The sequence below is a fragment of the Perognathus longimembris genome, chromosome 7, assembly GCF_023159225.1.
Source record: "Perognathus longimembris pacificus isolate PPM17 chromosome 7, ASM2315922v1, whole genome shotgun sequence".
NCBI lineage: Eukaryota > Metazoa > Chordata > Mammalia > Rodentia > Heteromyidae > Perognathus > Perognathus longimembris.
In genome coordinates, this window is record NC_063167.1 from 70,785,092 (window position 1) to 70,803,717 (window position 18,626).

General features: G+C 52.2%; 1 protein-coding gene across 4 annotated transcripts in view; it reads right to left on the reverse strand.

Moving 5' to 3' along the window:
• Igsf3 (immunoglobulin superfamily member 3) overlaps positions 1 to 18,626 on the reverse strand; it is a 54,601-nt gene that overhangs the window by 15,150 nt on the left and 20,825 nt on the right. For 2 of the 4 annotated variants that reach the window (XM_048351851.1, XM_048351852.1), the window contains exons 3-6: positions 9,291 to 9,668; positions 7,361 to 7,771; positions 3,702 to 4,091; positions 2,264 to 2,323 (exon numbers count right to left, since the gene is read on the reverse strand). In XM_048351851.1, coding sequence (XP_048207808.1) covers positions 2,264 to 2,323; positions 3,702 to 4,091; positions 7,361 to 7,771; positions 9,291 to 9,668 — 1,239 coding nt within the window. The remainder of the gene's footprint in view (positions 1 to 2,263; positions 2,324 to 3,701; positions 4,092 to 7,360; positions 7,772 to 9,290; positions 9,669 to 18,626) is intronic. The other 2 variants (XM_048351853.1, XM_048351854.1) reach the window with 2 other exon arrangements.

Below are 18,626 nucleotides of genomic sequence, written 5' to 3' on the forward strand. Positions count from 1 at the left end.
CCATGTAGCTGAGATTACAGGTGTGTGCCATCAGCACCTGGCTATTATAGATTTTTTTTTTGCCAGTCTTGGGGTTTGAACTCAGGGCCTGAGCACTGTCCCTGGCTTCTTTTTGCTCAACGCTAACACTCTGCCACTTGAGCCACAGAGCCACTTCTGGCTTTTCTGTTTATGTGGTGCTGAGGAATCGAACCCAGGGCTTCATGCACTCTACTACTAAGCCACAATTCCCAGCACTATTATAGAATTTTTAAGAGATCAAAAAGTGAACAAGGGGGGGCTGGGAATATGGCCTAGTGGCAAGAGTGCTTGCCTCCTACACATGAAGCTCTCAGTTCGATTCCCCAGCGCCACATATATGGAAAATGGCCAGAAGGGGCGCTGTGGCTCAAGTGGCAGAGTGCTAGCCTTGAGCGGGAAGAAGCCAGGGACATTGCTCAGGCCCCAAGTCCAAGGCCCAGGACTGGCCAAAAAAAAAAAAAAATGTGAACAAGGGGACTGAGAATATGGCCTAGTGGAAAGAGTGCTTGCCTCGTATACATGAAGCCCTGGGTTCGATTCCTCAGCACCACATATATAGAAAATGGCCAGAAGTGGCGCTGTGACTCAAGTGGCAGAGTGCTAGCCTTGAGCAAAAAGAAGCCAGGGACAGTGCTCAGGCCCTGAGTCCAAGGCCCAGGACTGGCAAAAAAAAAAAAAAGTGAACAAGACAATGGACATAGATTACCTTCCATGTGGTGTTTCCAAAAATGGCCAATGACAATCAAGATTAATTTTATTGTTCCCATTCACTATGTTATAAACAGCAGTGTATGCACTACTATGTATACTACCTATATTGAGTTCAAAGGGCAAGTACGTCTTAAAAGGCACACACTGTAATACCATAACTAATTTGGGGCCTCACACACAAAATAGGTCCAATTATTTTAAACCAATCAATGAAATCAAATCCCAAATTAAGAAGCACATGCAATCATGAAGGGAAGGGAAACACAAAACACAAATAGTGTGTTGAACTGACTTTTCTCCCCTTTACCTCCCGACAGGCAGTAACAGGCAAAGATGGCGGCGAGCCTCGGTGTTCAGCTCTGATTGTAGTGAGTGTTCTACAAGTCTTTATCTGTTTCTCATGAAAATGATCTGGGGGCGGGGGGGGGGGGCGGCGGGTGGGGAAGCAATATTCTGCAGGAGACCTTTGCCACAGGAGGATGAGATAGGTGTGTTCTTTCATTACTACCACGAATAACAACAGTTCCTTTAAGGTTACAGACTCAATCTCATCAAAATCAATTCAAAGGTGTTTGACAGCAACTCTGGTGTATGTAGGAACTCTTCTTCCCACACAGGACCTGGCCCCATCCCTCATTTCCAGCTTGCTAGACTCTTGTTTTGTTTTTGTGCTGGTAATGGGGCTTGAACTCATGGCCTCACACTATTACATGTTCACTCAAGGCTAGCATTAAACCACAAGCTATAGCTCCACTTCTGGCTGGCTGCTGGCCAACTGGAGATGAGGCTCATGGACTTTCCTGTTGAGGCTGGCTTTGAACCATGATCCTCAGAGCTCAGCCCCCTGAGTATTTAGGATTACAGGTGTGAGCTACAGGTGACAGCTTCTGTTGGGACTCTTGTAAAGGTCTGAACTGTTCTTTACAAAGGGCTTCTCTGCTGTTTGGAGGTCTGGAAAAACCACATGGTTAGAAGAAGAGCCACTGACAGCTGACACAGAAGCCCAAACCTGGCACTGCGCTGACCCCTAGAGCTTCATGGGGTTCCCAGGCCAGCAACCAGGCAGACAACAAGCAAGCTTCGTGGATGGAGTGAAAAGAGGATGGAGCTAGTGAGCAAGGCAGGGCGTATTCACTGGGAAGCTCCTAACCCAGATGCTGTGGGTGAGGGAACAGAGGCCAGGCCAGGCAGTGGAGCTGGAGTTAGTAGCTAATGGTTTCAATGCCCATTGCAAGCTTGCTGACCAACTGGACAGCGGGCTCGGACCAGCCCTTGAGTGGTGCTCCCTGTATGATCCTTCCTGTATAATGCTCCCTGCTCCTCCCTGGGTGGGGCTCCCTGTACAGTGCTCCTCCCTGGGTTGTCCTCCTTCAGAGCACAGAGGTAGCACAGCCCTCTCAGGGGGCGGGTGAAAAGATCACTTATGTGGAAGCACTTTGGACTCTCATGGAGGAAAAGCACCATTAAGATCTGATTTATTATTAGCATCATCATTACCGGTGTGATTGCGGTTGATCTTTGGTAGACTTACCCAAGTGGCCTTGGGGCAGGTTCTGGTGGTGCTGGGGGACTTTAACTACCCAGTCATCTGCTGGAAAAGCAGGCCACAGATCATCAAACAAGTTCTTGGAAGGGGCTGGGAGAAGGGGGGGGGGGCGTGTCGCATAGGAGAGGAGGGAGGTAACAGCAGCTAGACTGCCATTCGCTCCGTCCTTGCGAAGCGGGAGGAGTTAGTCACAGATGTCCAAGGAGAGTCTGTGGTTAATGCAAGGTTAGACCGGAGGGCACGGGGAAGAGTAGGTAGGCATTCAATTAGTTCAACTGTACGGTGATTAAGCAAGCACCTAGCTGGTGCCAGGCACCATGCCGGCACTGTAGGGAGAGAAGCAGAAGAGGCAGACAAAGTTCAAGGTGATGAGGCAGGCCAGCGTGTACATGTGTGCGTGTATGTGTGTGCATTTAATAAATAGTATGAATCCTAGCATATCCTGTTATGAGAAAAGAACCACTCACACTTCCAACCTCACACTTTCGGGAGTATACTGGGAATGTGTGAATGTGGACATGAGACGTAATCATTAAAGCTGAGAGAGAGGACGACCCGGCAGTGGAGGAAAGGTTAAAGGTTAGTTGTAAAATTTCACCCTCTTGTTGAAATTGGAGCATCCTAAGTGTCTATTATTATTTTGCTAAAAACAGAACTATGAGAGAAAAGAAATTAATGAGAACATCAAACACAACGGACATTTGAAACACAACATGAATCAACTCCGGGCCGCTGGGATCCCCAGCGGAGCCGCCGCCCCCCGTGCCAGCAGCAGCCTCCGCAGGCTGTAGCTCTCCCCAGTTGCTCCAGAAACACCCAGAGAGCCTGACCACTGAACTTCATTTTATTATAATTCTGGAATCAACCTAGGCTGGCACATGGTAACCAACTGCCCTAACTACCCACTTACTTGTGGGTTTTGTGTCTGTTTCCTTTTTTGTGCCAGTACTGGGACTTGAATTCAGGCCATTAGGAGCTGTCCTTTACCGTTTTCCCCTCAAGGCTGGTGCTGTACCACTTGAGCCATAGTTCTACTTCTAGCCCTTTGGTGGTTAATTGGAGAGTGGTCTCACGGACTTTCCTACCAGGGTAAATTAGAATTGTGCTCCTTAGATCTCAGCCTCCTGAACAGCTTGGATTACAGGCAACCCACTGACTTTTAATAATGTGATTTCAGTGGGCAAGAGACTTACTCCTGGGAAATACCCAGGCGGTAACTCCTTGGTAATTCACGGGTGGACCTGACACCCCTGGGAAAGGCTAACTCTCCTCCTCAGGTGGATCTCTTCTGGGCCTGTGGCCAGCCAGGTAAAGCCATGTCTCCACTCAGCTGCCCCATCTCAGGTCTGCACTCTCCCCCCTTCTCCACCGTGATGCTGGCCAGTCTGTGTGGCCCCGGCGCTCACACTGCATCTCTACTTACTGAGCGGGAGTACAATGATGGGGACGTTCTTCGGGCGCTTGCTGTCCTTGTCCAGGAACTCGCCAGTGACCGTCTTCTCGCGCTCCGTCACACGGCAGTTGTACTTGCCGCTGTCCTCCTGGCGCAGGTGGAAGATCTTCAGCACGAACACCCCGTCGCTCTCCTTTGACACCTTCAGCTGCCCCTTGGCCTCCCGGTGGGCAAACTCACTGTTAAGGACGGGCACAGCATTGGGGCCCATGGTGGCAATGAGTGAGCTGTTGAAGGCCCAGGAGACAGCAAAGTAGCGATCTGGAATGTTCTGAGCCTCCAGGATGCACCGAAACTCTACCTGCTCGCCCACCGTGTGCAGCCGCTTGTCAGTCTCCAGCCGAACCGTGAAATCTTTGTCTGAGAAAACAATGACACAGATGCATGGGAGACCAAGAAACTGACTGGCCCAAAGGGGACACAAAGGAAGCCCTCCATGAGTCCATTCCCCAGCCTCCTTCTCATGGGGCAGCTGGTCCTCTTCCCTCCTCCCCCCTCCATGGACAAGGTCTCATGCAGAAGGTGGGTCTCCAGGCAAGAAGTCCTCCCTGGAGCCTTCTACCAACCCACCAATAGCTGAGAGGCACCTTACTCTCACTTTCAAACCATCTTTGCCTTTGCTTCTCCACCCAACCCTGAAGTACAGAGTGTCGTGCAGGCACAGTGGCAGGGAGCTTCATACTCCCGCTGAGACCACCCATGGTTTGGCTTCTCCCACCCCCAGCCTCCCGTCCCGGCCTCCTGTCCCGCTCAGGCTCTTGCTCTGTGAGGTCCAGTGACACTGGCTGGGCCTCATCCTGACAGCCGGGCTGCAGGAGCCACTCCCTAACTAAAACTGAGGAAAGCAAAACAAGCAGAGGTAGGGAGGGCCAGACTTCTGGCAGAGCCAGGGGCACCTGCCAGGGCCTCCCACCCAGGCATGCCCAGCCTGGCCCTGCCCAGCAGCGTGCACCTCCCTGCCTGGCCCCTTAGCTGCAGACATAACAGCCCTCCAGGTAGCCTCTGCCTTCAGCCTCCAAAATCCCCATCTGCTGCCATTCCTGCTTCCAAAGCTCCTGCCCACACTGCGGGAGGGGCTCAGACTTCTCAGACAAGAGAGGGAGGCTGCCTTCCTTCAAATAAAAATCTGCTGTCCAGTACAGAAAAGATTTGGTTGAGACAAGAGGAGAGCCCCCAGGTTCTCGTGTGCCTGTCCCTCACTCCTTGGTGTGTACAAACACATGAGAACACATGCACATGTAAGAGGCACCCAAGAACATGCTTCTGCTGGGTCCTGAAAACCGACTAATACCCCCAACTGTGTATCTGAGCCTGTGATGTTAGCTGTTCTCTGCTGCTGTTCCTTCGCCGTCACCTTGTTCCAGAAGGAAAGAGAAGATTTAGACGAGCACATTGCGTGGAAGGTAAACTGCCCCCAGCAAACATCCAGCATCGCAGGAGACCTCCTTGTTCTGTTCTGTCCCCACAACCCTGTGAGAACGCCTCCACAATGCCTCCAAGGACAGAGCCCAAGCTCAGGGCCCAGCAGGCTGTACTGGGACCCGGGACTGTGAACTCCGCAGGCTTTCTCACCCCACCCGGATTTTCTCCATCCATCCTGAGGCTAATGTCTGCACCCACGAGACTGGCGATGCTCTGAGCGCCGTCTCCCCATGGCTGCCGTGGAGACAATCTCCTTTCTCTACGTCTCTTTCTGTGGCCTGTGGGGCCAGGGCTGGACCTAGCTTGGGACTTCTGGACTTAGGCCCAGTATATTAAAAACTCAGTCTCTGGCTGGGAATGTGGCTTAGTGTAGAGTGCTTGCCCAGCATGTTCTGGGTTTAATTCCTCAGCACCACATATACAGAAAATGGCCAGAAGTGGTGCTGTGGCTCAAGTGGTAGAGTGCTAGCCTTGAGCAAAAGAAGCTCAGGGACAGTGCCCAGGTCATGAGTTCAAGTCCCAGGACTGGCAAAAACAAACAAACAAAAAAGTCTCCACATAGCCAGCTGTCACCTCAGACCCTGCGAGATACTCCTGGGGTTCCAGGAAAGGCAGGTGGAACGTCCTGGTCCGGAGCCCACGGAGCCCAAGGTATCCGCAGAGCCCAGTCTACTCCACCTCAGCCTCTGGACTCAGGTGACTTTCCTTTCTTTTCCTGCCACTCAACTCGGAACTCAGCAAGTGTGGCTTTTCCTCTATAGACACATCCCAGCACAGCGCACTTCTGCTCCAACACTGGTTCCGGGGCCTGCAAGTTCCCCCAGTTCACAGAGCAAGCGTTCCCCAGCTGTGCACTCCTGAAACCTTGACCCAGCCCTCCACGCTGCCGCGACTGAATATGGCTACAGAAGCAGACCAGAAGCAGGCAAACGGGGAGGTGCAAATGCCCAGCCTGCACAAGGACACGCAAGGAGCTCATCGACTCTGGTTTTGTTTTGTTCCTGTTCAATATTTTCCCTTTGGTAGCTTAGTCTGGATACATTTGTAGGGCAAATTCAAAAAGTCCTAATTCCAAATTGGTAAGATTAAAATAAAGAAGATTTGACTGCTGCAACCTAATTTTAAAGCATTAGGACTCAAAATGTGGTGCAGACATTTGAAGCTGTCCTTAAAACCTTCCAAGAAGGGAAATGATAAACAGCAACCAAAGCCTCTTTGGTGGACTTCTTAATATGAGATGGTCTAGAAGCTTCTAAAAGCCCTAGGTCCTACAGAACAGATTAAGTGCTCCTCATCCAGGAGCCACTGCTGGGAGGAAAGTTCTCACATCCATTAGCTGTTGGAAGCCCCTGGCCTGCTCCTCCCGGCCTGCTCCTTCCGGCAGAACAAACACACCAGGAACTCCGCTTCTCTGCTCGCTTAGAGCCTTCTCCAGTGTAACCTGGAAATCTCCCCTCCCCTCCCCAGTACCTCCAGGCCTCGGCAGAGAGAGAGGTCAAGCCAGGGAAAGGAATGGAGGACCAGAGTTACAAGATAGAGACATTTCTAGTGAAATCTTCAAGTTCTTTTTGGCAAGGGTAGTATGGGGACTTCAACTCAGGGCCTCCCACTCTCACCTAGCTTTTGCTCAAGGCTGGAGATCTACCACTTGAGCCACACCTCCATGTTAATTGGAATAAGAGTCTCTCAGATTTGTCTGCCTGGACTGGCCTCCAACAGCAATTTTCAGATCTCAGCCTCCTACTGAATAGCTAGGATTACAGGCGTGAGCTACCGATGCCAAGCTCAAGTTCTTTTTTTTTTTGCCAGTCCTCAGGCTTGGACTCAAGTAGGGTCTGAGCACTGTCCCTGGCTTATTTTGCTCAAGGCTAACCCTCCACCACTTGAGCCACAGCACCACTTCTGGCCGCTTTCTGTATATGTGGTACTGGGGAATTGAACCCAGGGCTTCATGTATACGAGGCGAGCACTCTTGCCACTAGGCCATATTCTCAGTCCCCAAGCTCAAGTTTTAAAGGAATTTCTCCAACCAAACACATAGGTCGTGTAGGTAAAGAAAACAACGCCTAGCACCAGGACCTGCCTAGGGAGCACCCCTGAAGCTGGAGACCTATGCCCTGCCTACCCCTCTCTCCTTGCCCACACAATCCCACCTGGAAGGGGACCCACACTGTCTGGGTGTCACCAGGGACATGGCTCAGACTCACCGGTGGGCTGGACATTGACCACAGCGCCCTCAGAGCGCTTTCGAGTCATGGCGTACCACGAGCCATCGGGGTCCTGGATCCACTGGGCAGCTTCACAGTAGAACTCGCCCTGGTCGGAGGGCTGCAGGTGGAAGATGGTGAGTCGGAAGGTGGTCCTCCCCAGCTTGTCCAGCCGCACCTCGCCCAGGCTCTGCCGCTGCGCGTAGTCACCACTGGAGTGCAACACGAAGTCCCGGCTCAGGGAGATGACCTCCACCGGCTTCTCGCCTCCGTGCTGCCGCAGCCAGGATACCGACACATGGCTGTGCTGCTCCGTGTCCGTGGCCACCTCACAGCTGAGCTCCAGGGCATCCTGCTCCACCCTGTGCAGGGTCTGAGGCACAGCGGTGGCCTGCAGGGTGTCTGGGATCACTGCAACACACAACGCCCACAGATTAGCTCAAGGGAGCTCTACCACTGGAGCCACACCTCCACATCCAGCTTTTTGCTGCTTCACTAGAGATAAACATTGCATGGACTCTGCTGCCTGGGCAGGCTTTGAACTGCGATCCTCAGCTCTCAGCGTGTCCAGCTGGTAACTTTTTTTAGATTAGCATCCAATGAAAGCCCAGGTTTGTTTCACTATGACATTTCCATACATGTGTAGGATATACCTCTGATCAGACTTGCTGTCTGTGGTATTTTAATAATGCTCAGATGGAACATGGGCTACACTTGGGAGGTTCTGGCACAGCAAAGGACCGGTGGGAAAATCCCTTTCTTTTATATCTGCTAAGATCTCTTGTTGACTGTGGTATTGCTCTGAAAAGCCTGAGCTTCACTCCTGAGGAATCTGCAGGTGGCACAAGCTCCTAAAACATCTAGTATTAGCCTGCTCACCTGTCTTCCTCGTTGCTGGAGTTTGAACTCAGCTTTGTGCTGGGGCTTGAACCCAGGGCCTACATCCTGTCTCTCAGCTTTTTCACTCAAGGTTAGTGCCCCACCACCTGAGCCACAGCTCCACTTTCACTAACATTCTACTGTGCAGATCTTGAACTGAGACCTTCCCAATCCTCAGTACCGAGGATTACAGGAGTGTGCCACCACACCCAGCCTGCGTTTTACCTTTCTATACACTCTCCTATTTCTTCTTCTCCCCTCCCCAGTTTCCTCCCCATCCCCCGCTTTACTTCAACAGTGCAGTGCCCTGGGGAGGCTCAGGCTCTCCCTGCCTCCAGGATAGACTGCAAACCATGGTCCCCTCGCCGCTGGGATGATAAGCATGAACCATCGTGTCCAGAATGGACGGCTATTAAAAAAATATTTTTGTACAGAAAAATCACCATCACCCAAAGTTCCCCCCCCACCCAGTTTTCATCTTCTATTTTTAGTAAGTTAATTTTTACAGAACTCATCCAAGTGGTCCTCAGTGTAAAGACAGCATGAGGACAAGCAACTGCCCCATGGTCCTGAAGAGGACACCCTTCCTCCCCCAGGAGGATGAGGGCAGTTTAGTCTCAACTAGGCCCAGAGTGTGCTTTCTCCCAGGACAGAGTCTGAATGTCCTCCTGTAAGAAAGGAAAAATAAGCAGGGGCAGTATTCGTGTTAATTAAAGAGCAGTAGCTCACACCTATAGTCCTAGCTACTCAGAAGGCTGAGATCTGAGGATCATGATTTGAAGCCAGGCCAGGCAGGAAAGCCCACGAGACTCCCATCTCCAATGAACCAGCAAAAAGCCAGAAATGGGGCTGTGGCTCAAGTGGTAGAGCCTCAGCATTGGGCAAAAAGAGCTCAGGGATAGCACCCAGGCCCTGAGTTCAAGTCCAGGACAGAAACAAAATAATAAGCTAGAACACAAAGAATAAAATAAAATGAAATAAAAAACAAACTATGAGATAATGCAATATGTAAAAGTTGGGCAGCGCGGTGCGCCGCACAGGAGGCCCTCACCCACAAGGGTCATCTTGGCGCTATAGCTCCCGAAGTAGCGCTCGTCGGTGTTGGGCGTGTGGCACTCATACTCGCCGGCGTCGCGGGCCTGCAGGTCAGTGATGTGCAGCAGTGCAGCGTTCCCCTGGAGCCTCTCCACGAAGATCTTGCGGCTGCGGACGCGCTGCGTGTAGATGGCGTAGGGGAAGGAGGGGTCCACTGTGCTGACGATCTGGACCTCGCGTTCCGGGGCGGACGGCAGGTAGATGGACCACTGGAAGTTCTGTTCAGCAGGGCCCTGGAAGCCGCTGACGTTGCACCAGATAGTGATGTGGGAGCCCTCCGTGCGGTACAGGGGCCCTTCCTGGACGGCGACCTGCCTCTGCGCCGTCACCACACCTGCGGGCCACACGAGACAGCTGAGCCCTCGGAGGAGAGCATGGCCAGCAGAGGCCACAGGGATTTGTCAGCGCTAAGTACATGGCTCAGGGCGGGGCTGTCTCTTATGTGCCTGTATGGGAGTCTGGGGGTTCAGGAATGTGGCCCTCATTAATTTCACCCTTGTTCACCCTCATTAATTTCACCCAACCCATCATCCCTCCCCCTCCCAAGATTGGATATCTACTTTTCCTTGCTCTCTACAAAGTTTTTGGTAAAATGAGCAGACAAGTTGAATCCCTGGTACAGACACAGAGGAAACAAAACAACTCCATGATTAGGAAGAGATGCGTCCAGAGAGGCCTGGCCCTTATTTGGGAGTCACTCTCTTCTATTTTTCTTTTTTGCTTTTTGCCAGTCCCGGGGCTTGAACTCAGGGTCTGGGCACTGTCCCTGAGCTTCTTTTGCTCAAGGCTAGCACGACCACTTGAGTCACAGCTTTACTTCTGGCTTTTTCTGTGTATGTGGTACTGAGGAATTGAACCCAGGGCTTCATACGTGCTAGGCGAGCACTCTATCACTAGGCCACATTCCCAGCCCAGTCTTGCCATTTTCAAACCTAACCACTGGACAACTCCCACTCTAGGAGCATTCCACAGCTCCACAACAGGGAGCAGGGCAGAGTCCCAGGTGGTGGCCAGTTATAAAGCATGGACAGAGGAGTGAGAGGGGCTGAAACAGCCCCCAGCCTGGGACCGTACAGCAAGGCTAGAGCAAGGGTGGACAGGCCAGCCACTATAGCATGCGTCTGCTTTGCCCAAGTCCCCTGGGAACTCAGGCCTCGGTGACCTTTGAGGGGGTGGGGCCTGCTACATGGTGAGGAGGGGACTGGGGTGCAGGCTGGGCTGGGGAGTGCATTCGTGGTCATGACTCTGTGGTCTCCATGTCACCCATGTGACTTGGTCATTGTGTGTGGTGCTGTGACACAGCCCAGGTCCTGGCAGGACCGGAGCCCATGAGCAAGGCAGTGGGACTCCCAGCCGCCACACCAGCATCCCAAAGACAGAGCACCCACCTCAGGCATTTCCTTACAGTAATGGAAAACAAACCTCATACCCAAGCTTCACCAAGCCGCAGACACTCCTAGGCGGGAAGAGGGGCCCCCATGTCTCCCACTGCTGGGGCGGCTGAGGTGTGTCCCCTGTGTCTCCCACTGCTGGAGCAGCTGAGGCGTGGCCTGTGTCCCCATTGCTGGGGTGGTGGAGGTATGGCTTCTGTGTCCCCTACTGCTGGGGCAGCCAAGGCATGGCCTGTGTTCCCCACTGCTGGGGAGTCTGAGGCATGGCCTGTGTCCCCCACTGCTTGGGCAGCCGAGGCGTGGCCCGTGTCCCCATTGCTGGGGCGGTGGAGGCATGGCCCCTGTGTCCCCCACTGCTTGGGCAGGAGGCGTGGCCCCTGTGCCCCCCACTGCTGGGGAGTCTGAGGCGTAGCCCATGGCCCCCACTATCACACAACACCTCTGCCCCTCCGTGTCCTCAGTGCTCATGTAAAGACAGAGCAGTACACAGGCCTCCTGGTTGTGGAAAATTTGAGTTCTCAGTGAGACACTGCTGCCTCCCAAAGCCTCGGTGCTCGGGATCCACACACAGCTGGCCTTAGCCAGTGACTGCCCGGGACATTTCAAGCCAGGTACCCTTGCTCACACCTGAAATCCTAGCTATTCGGGGGGCTGAGATGTGAGTACAAAGCTAGCCTGGGCAGGAAAGACCACAAGACTCTTATCTCCAATTAACCAGTAAAAAGTCAGAAGTAGAGCTAAGGCTCAAGTGGTAGAGTACTAGCCTTGAGCTTAAAAAGCTCAGGGATAGCACACAGACCCGAAGTTCAAGTCCCAGGACCAGCACATAAGAAAAACCCACAAATGAGGGGAAAATGGGGGAGAGAGGGAGGGACTAGTTAGTAACATGATCCAAAAAAACATGGACTCTTTACCTGATGTATTTAACTATAACCCCTCTCTCTGTATATCACCATTAAAACTCACAAATGGAGGTTTCAGTAAGCAACGGCACGCTTCTGGCCCAGGCCTCCACACACAGCTCAGCCCACCCACTCCCACCCCAGGTGGGCTTCTATTCTAGACTTGGAGTCCCGGTAGAACAGGCCACAGCTCAAATCCAGAGAGAAGCCAAGGCCAGGCCCTGCCTAGCCCCACCCTGCCTGGCCGAGGCCCAGGCCAGCCCTGCCCAGCCCAGCCCAGCCCAGGGGTGATAGAGCCTGGAAGCAGTCTACTGATCTACCCTGTGAGATAACAGCTCACACCCAGGCCCTTGCAGAATTCTACCCTGCAGAAGCTTCCCTTAGCCCTACTGAGAACTGCACCCCGGGGAGAAGAGAGAGAGGAGAGGAGGGAGAGAGGAAGCTGGGGGTGAGGGAGAGATCCAGACAGCAAAATGCTCTGTAGAGGGGTGTGTGTGTGTGTGTGTGTGTGTGTGTGTGTGTGTGTGTGTGTGTGTGTATGCGTGTGTGTGTGCACAAGCCTGCACACACATGCACTTGCAGGCTGGTACTGAGGCCTGAATTCTTGCTTGGCTTTTCTGCTCATGGTTGGCTCTGGGCCCCTAGCTTTGCTCTTTTTTTTTTTTTTTTTTTTTTTTTGCTTTGTTTTATTGGAGATGGCCGCTCAAGGACTTTTCTGTCTGAGCTGGCTGTGAAATGCGGTCTCCATTCTCCACGGAGTAGCTAAGGTTACAGGCGTGAGCCAGCCACCAGTGCCCAGACTCATTACTGTATTTGAAGTCACCAAGCAGATGAGTCATTAGTCATTTTCAGTATGTTAAAAGCTGGTGTAGAACATCAGTGGCGTGTGCATTTTCCTTGACAATTTAAACACACACACATGTCTAGTGTGACAGCTGGACACATCGTTTGTGGCTTTCCTAAACCATACAGCACTTTACAAACCACTGCACCCCAGCCTGCACCTGTAGGCTGCTCTGCAGTCAGTGCTCTGTCCTGAGCAGCCACCACGAGGTCCCAGGACAAGGGGATTGGAAAAGGGGATGGTGCTCAGCACCCCCTGGCAAGCTAGAGCCCCACAGGCACTGGGGGAGGGGTGCTTTAGAGGACAACATGACCCGCCCCTTCCCGTGTGAGTGCCCTGGGTGCAGCCTGGGCAGCAGGCTGTTCTCAACTTCCCAGGGGACTCACCAGCACCAGCAAGAAGAAGGCCACCTGTGGGGGAGCACATCCTGCCTCCAGATCTCCAGAGACCCTACAATCATAGCACTGCCCTGGAGGCTCACGCCTATAATCCCAGCTAATCAGGAGGCCATCCCAGGCAGAAAAGTCTGTGAGATTCTTTTCTCCAATGAACCACCAAAAAGCCAGAAGTGGGGGTGTGGCTCAAGTGGTGGAGCACTTGAGCGAAAATGCTGAGTGCATGAAGACCTACATTTAACACACTGTAGGGCCCTCATGGCCCTCATGGGCTGGGCCAGAGTGGAGAGAGAGCACTCAGTGAGTGGAGGGGTCTGTTCACACCCCATCCCAAAGTCAACACTGTGAAGTGGCCCCAAAGAGCTGGGTGGGAAGTTAAAACGACCTGTCCTGCAGTAAGCAGGCTTTAAAGGCCCTGGACAAACAAACCTGTGGCTGAGCTCTAACACACAGGTTCCACTCACCTGTGTGGACAGACTCCTTAACCTCCCTCCTGCTCAGCCATCCTCTTCTGATCCCAGAGCCAAGGCGGCTCTTAGGAACAGAAATGAATCAGCTCTCCCCTCCACAGTCCTGGCCTCCTCTTCATAGGCCCATTGTCCTGGAATGCCTGGGGCTGCCTGACCCTCCACCCACACACAGTCCCTCCAAAGCTTCCACCTGGCAAGGCCATTTCCTCCCTACCTCCCCTTTCTTTTGGTGCTTGAACTCAGAGCCTGGATGCTGCCCCTGAGGTTTTTTTTTTCCCCCTAGGCTAGTATACTATCACTTTGAACCACAGCACCACTTCCAGTTTGGAGGTGATGAATTGGAGGTAAGAGTCTCACAGACTTTTCCTGCCCAGGCTGAGTTTGAATCAGGATCCTCAGATCTCAGCCTCCTGAGTAGCTAGGATTACAGGCATGAGCCACCAACACCTGGTTGGTCCATTTCTTAAAAATAGTAACTGTCACTTCGGGTATTCTGTACTCTATAAAACTTTGCAGTCAATATGCAAGTGACTTCTGAAATAAAAGAGATGGGGCATCCTGTTCTGTAGAACCACAGTAAGGACTGACTAGGGGAAAACGCTGGGGCCCCCAGGCGGGCGTTTTCTTCTTTGAGGCTTTACTCCCTCCCTTCAGTCCTCTGAGGTGGGCATGAGTGACTGATATGTATACTTCCTTCAATATTCATGCATATTTCTTAGAAACAACATCTATGTTGGTTGTGTGTGTGCTACAGCTGGGGGTTGAACTCGAGACACCCTCTCCCCTTGACTTTTTCAGCTGAACCACTTGAGCTCCATTTCTGGCTTTTTGCTGGTTAGTTCCAGATAAGAGTCTCACTGACTTTGCTGCCTGGGCTGGCTTGGAACCTCGATCCTCAGATCTCAACCTCCTGAGTAGGTCGGATCACAGGCACTATGATTACTGAGCCATCAGCTGGTCCCAGCAGATTCGGGCCTGAGGCCTGGCTTGCACTCCCCAGGAGGAGACACTGAGGTGTGGAGCGCAGGCTGAAGGCTGTGCAGGACACTGGGGCTGCACTGGTCTTTAGGAATCCCGGGGCTCGTGCATGCCAACAAGAGCAGTGGGCTGTGGGCCAGGACTAGCAAGGGCGTGCCCATATCTGCCATGGGACTGCAGGCACCACAGCTCTGGCAGAAGAGGGCATGGGAGAGCACTTTAATAGGTTCATCTGGGACAGGTTCTCGGAGGTGAGCCCCGAGACCTGTGAGCTTCAAATTCACCCATCTTCAGTCTGAGGGTCACTCACACTGGCAGGTGGAGCAGAAGATGCGGCTGGATACACAGAGACCAAATTAGTGTTTAAGGGAGACACAATGATCCCAGTGTGCAGACCAAAGGCAAAAATATCACTCATCCATCTTCCCGAGTCTTTTTTTGTATATGAATCTCCAGCAGAACTTAAAATAGAGCCAGCCTTTAGATGATTAATGGTTGTTAAATTATGTAAGTGTGAGTGCCACACTGCCCTTCCATCTTCCCGCACCTGTGCTGCTGCGTGACCACCACTCAGACCCTGGTTCTGCAGATCTAGGCTGGCCCCCACGTCCAGCCGGGCCTCCTGCACTCACGGCTCAATGTGCTCTGAAAGCACTCATGAACGCTCTCACCCGTACACACCTGGCTCTCCTTGATGGTCCTGGGGTCCTGGGGCTTGAACTCAGTATTGGGCTCTGTCCCTAGGTCTTTGTGCTCAAGGCTAGCACTCTACCACTTGAGCTACAGCACCACTTCTGGCTTGTTTGGTGGTTAGTTGTAGGTAACTGTCTCACAAACTTTCCTGCCTGGGCTGGCTGTGAACCATGATCCTCAAATCTCAACCTCCTGAGTAGCTGGGATTACAGGTGTGAGCCATTAGGCACCCAGCCTCCTCATGTTTTTGATGAAATAAAGTCCTAGCCTAGTTTTTTCTTTTATAGGATTCCAACGTAGTATTGTTCCAATGGATATCTTCCTTCTCTCCCTTCCTCTCTCTTTTCTATAGCAAGTCCTTCTCTCCTCACACACTTCATTCATCTCTTCTCTTTTCCTCACCTGAATGCATCTAAGTCACTGGCATCTCTGCCCACAAACACTTAAATCCATGGCTTAGAATCTCTGTTTACCACAAGCTGGAAGTGAGTTCCAGCAAAACTATCAGTCAAAAGCAATCAGGGCATTATCCCCTCTTGTATCTAACCCCCTGGAAGTGCCTGCCCTCATCCATAAAGAGCCCTCCAGGCCACGCCTCCCGTTCTCCTCCTCCCCTCTTGGCTCCCTGAATTCTCTTCAGAAAAGGCTGAATGCCAGAGTCCAGGCTCTCGCAGGACCAGGCCACAGCCCATCAAAGTGCTTCTCTTGGAGGGCAGCACCAGGTTCTGCCTCCTGCTTTCCAGAGGAGAAAGAAATTAAAAGGCGGATCGCATTACTTGCCAGTCAATGCTTCTCTGTAATCACCCTGACCGCTGCCTCCTTCCTGTCTCAGATCAGGGCGGGCAGCTCCGGTCTGTCCCCTGGGCTTCCTGAACCCCAGGCACTGCAGGTTCCAGGAAGGGCACTGGTCAGAACCAGCACCCCCATTTCACGCCTGCTATTTTAAGCTTCATTTCTAAACCCTGATCTCCAGTCTGGTGTTCAGGGGGAGGCTAGGCTTCCAGAATCTGCACCCTGTAGCCCCCCCTCCAAGCCCAGGCTGGGGTCCCCACCCCTCCTTGTGTCTACTGGAAGCAGGCAGGTTCCATACCTGTGGCACCCCTCTCTGAGCCAGGAGCTTCCCAAGACAGGCTACCTCTGTGCTGCCCACTGGGGCCGCAGACGGAGCCCAAGTTGGGGAGGAGCATCATAAATGGCCTTCGCCAGAACAAGATCCCACATGCACTAAGAAAGAATGGGTCAGCTGGCATTGTAGTGCAGATGCAAAGCCAGTCCTCCCAAGGGCTAGGGCAGGGGGATTGGTAGCACAAAGCCAGCTTGGACTACTACACCTCAAAAACACAAATGGAAGGAGACAGGAAAGGAAGAAGGGAAAAGACATGGTGATAATTAGTACACAGTCACTAAAAATCAGAGAAGCTGGGTGGGGTGGGTCACGCCTGTCACCCTAGCTATTCAAGAGGCTGAGATCTGATTATCACGGTTCAAAGCCAGCCCGGGCAGGAAAGTTTGTGACTCTTGTCTCCCAAACCAGAAAACCAGAAGTGGAGCTGTGGCTTAAAGTGTCAGAGTGCTGGTCTTGAGTTTAATAAAACTTAGGGACAGTGCCCAGGCCCTGAGTTCAAGCCCCACACTGACAAAAAAAAAAAAAAAATCAGAGTAGACATGTTCCAGTAGTTCACATCTGAAATCCTGGCTACACAGGAGGCTAAGATCTGAGAGTAACAGTTCAGAGCCAACCAGGGCAGAAGTAAGTCCATGAAACTCGTCTTCAATTAACCAGCAAAAAGCTGCTGGCTCAAGTGGTAGAGTACCAGTCTTGAGTTCTAACCCCAGTACTGCAAAATAATTTTAAAAAGTGGCAGGGTTAAAACCTTTTTGTAAATACACCCCTTATCTATTTCTGCACATATGGGGGCTTTCTTGGCACCACTAGGAAATGCTAATGGGAGACTGAGAAGCAAGGGATGGGTTTCCCCATCCCTTGTGTTTTCTGATTCTGCACTCTGTATGAATCCTTTCCTATTTAGGGCAGACAATCAGATCTTCTGTCTCCAGGGTCTGTAGGCCACACTCTGATGCCCCAGGGGATCCACAGGGGACAGGAAAGACAGGGTGGGCGTGTGGCTTTCAGGAGACAGGAGGGACAGGGGGACCGACTACAGTAACCTGTGCCACAGTGGTCAAGGAGGGCCCAGAGGGCCAGTGTAATCGTGCCCTCTACTTGAGCCTCCAATGGCCCAGGGCCTGGCTGGGAAGGTCTGACCTCTTTACTTTTTAAGCTCTTTTCGTCCTTAAAACTACTCACTTTCAGGGCTGGGAATGTGGATTAGTGGTAGAGTGTTTGCCTTGCATGCATGAAGCCCTGGGTTCAATTCCTTAGCACCACATAAACAGAAAAGGCTGGAAGTGGCACTATGGCTCAAGTGGTAGAGTGTTAGCCTTGAGCAAAAAGAAGCCAGGGACAGTGCCCAGGCCCTGAGTCCAAGGCCCAGGACTGGCAAAACAAACAAACAAACAAACAAACAAACAAAAGGTATTCATTTTCTTTTCCAAGTTATTAAACGTTCAGTTAGGGTTGATTCCTTCTGAGCCTCCTAATACATCCCCTTTGCTAAGCACCAGTGCAATTGCCCTCCAGGTTGAGAGCAGGTGCTGGGGGACAGGTGGCCTGAGAAACCCCAGGAGACAGAAGTCTGGGCACTGGCAGGCTGACAGCCATTGGGCCATGGACCCATACTACACCCTACCCTGGGCCCTGAATCATGAGATGTCAGGACATGGCTCTGAAAATTAAGCCAAGAAAGGCCAGAGCCTCCGCCTTTGCGACTGACTTCCCACCCCAGACAACATCTGAGATGCCATCTTTGGTTGGTTGGTTGGTTGATTGGTCTATGCCAATACTGGGGCTTGAACTCAGGACCTTGTCCTCTCACTTGGCTTTTTTTGCTCAAAGCTGCGGCTTTACCACTTGAGGAAGTAGAGGTGCTTTACCACCTCTACTTCATGCTTTTTGCTGGCTACCAGGAGATAAGAATCTCAGAAGGGGGGCTGGGGATATAGCCTAGTGGCAAGAGTGCCTGCCTCGGATACACGAGGCCCTAGGTTCGATTCCCCAGCACCACATATACAGAAAAAACGGCCAGAAGCGGCGCTGTGGCTCACGTGGCAGAGTGCTAGCCTTGAGCAGGAAGAAGCCAGGGACAGTGCTCAGGCCCTGAGTCCAAGGCCCAGGACTGGCCAAAAAAAAAAAAAAAAAGAATCTCAGAAGGGCTGGGGATATGGACTAGTGGCAAGAGTGTTTGCCTCGTATACATGAAGCCCTGGGTTCAATCCCCGGCACCACATACACAGAAAATGGCCAGAAGTGGCGCTGTGGCTCAAGTGACAGAGTGTTAGCCTTGAGCAAAAAGAAGCCAGGGGCAGTGCTCAGGCCCTGAGTTCAAGTCCCAGGACTGGCAAAAAAATAAAATAATAAAAAAAAGAAAAAAGAAAAGGCCAGAAGTGGCACTGTGGCTCAAGAGGTAGAGTGCTAGCCTTGAGCAAAAAAAAAAAAAAAAAGCCAGGGACAGCGCTCAGGACCTGAGTTCAAGCCCCAGGATTGGCAAAAAAAAAAAAA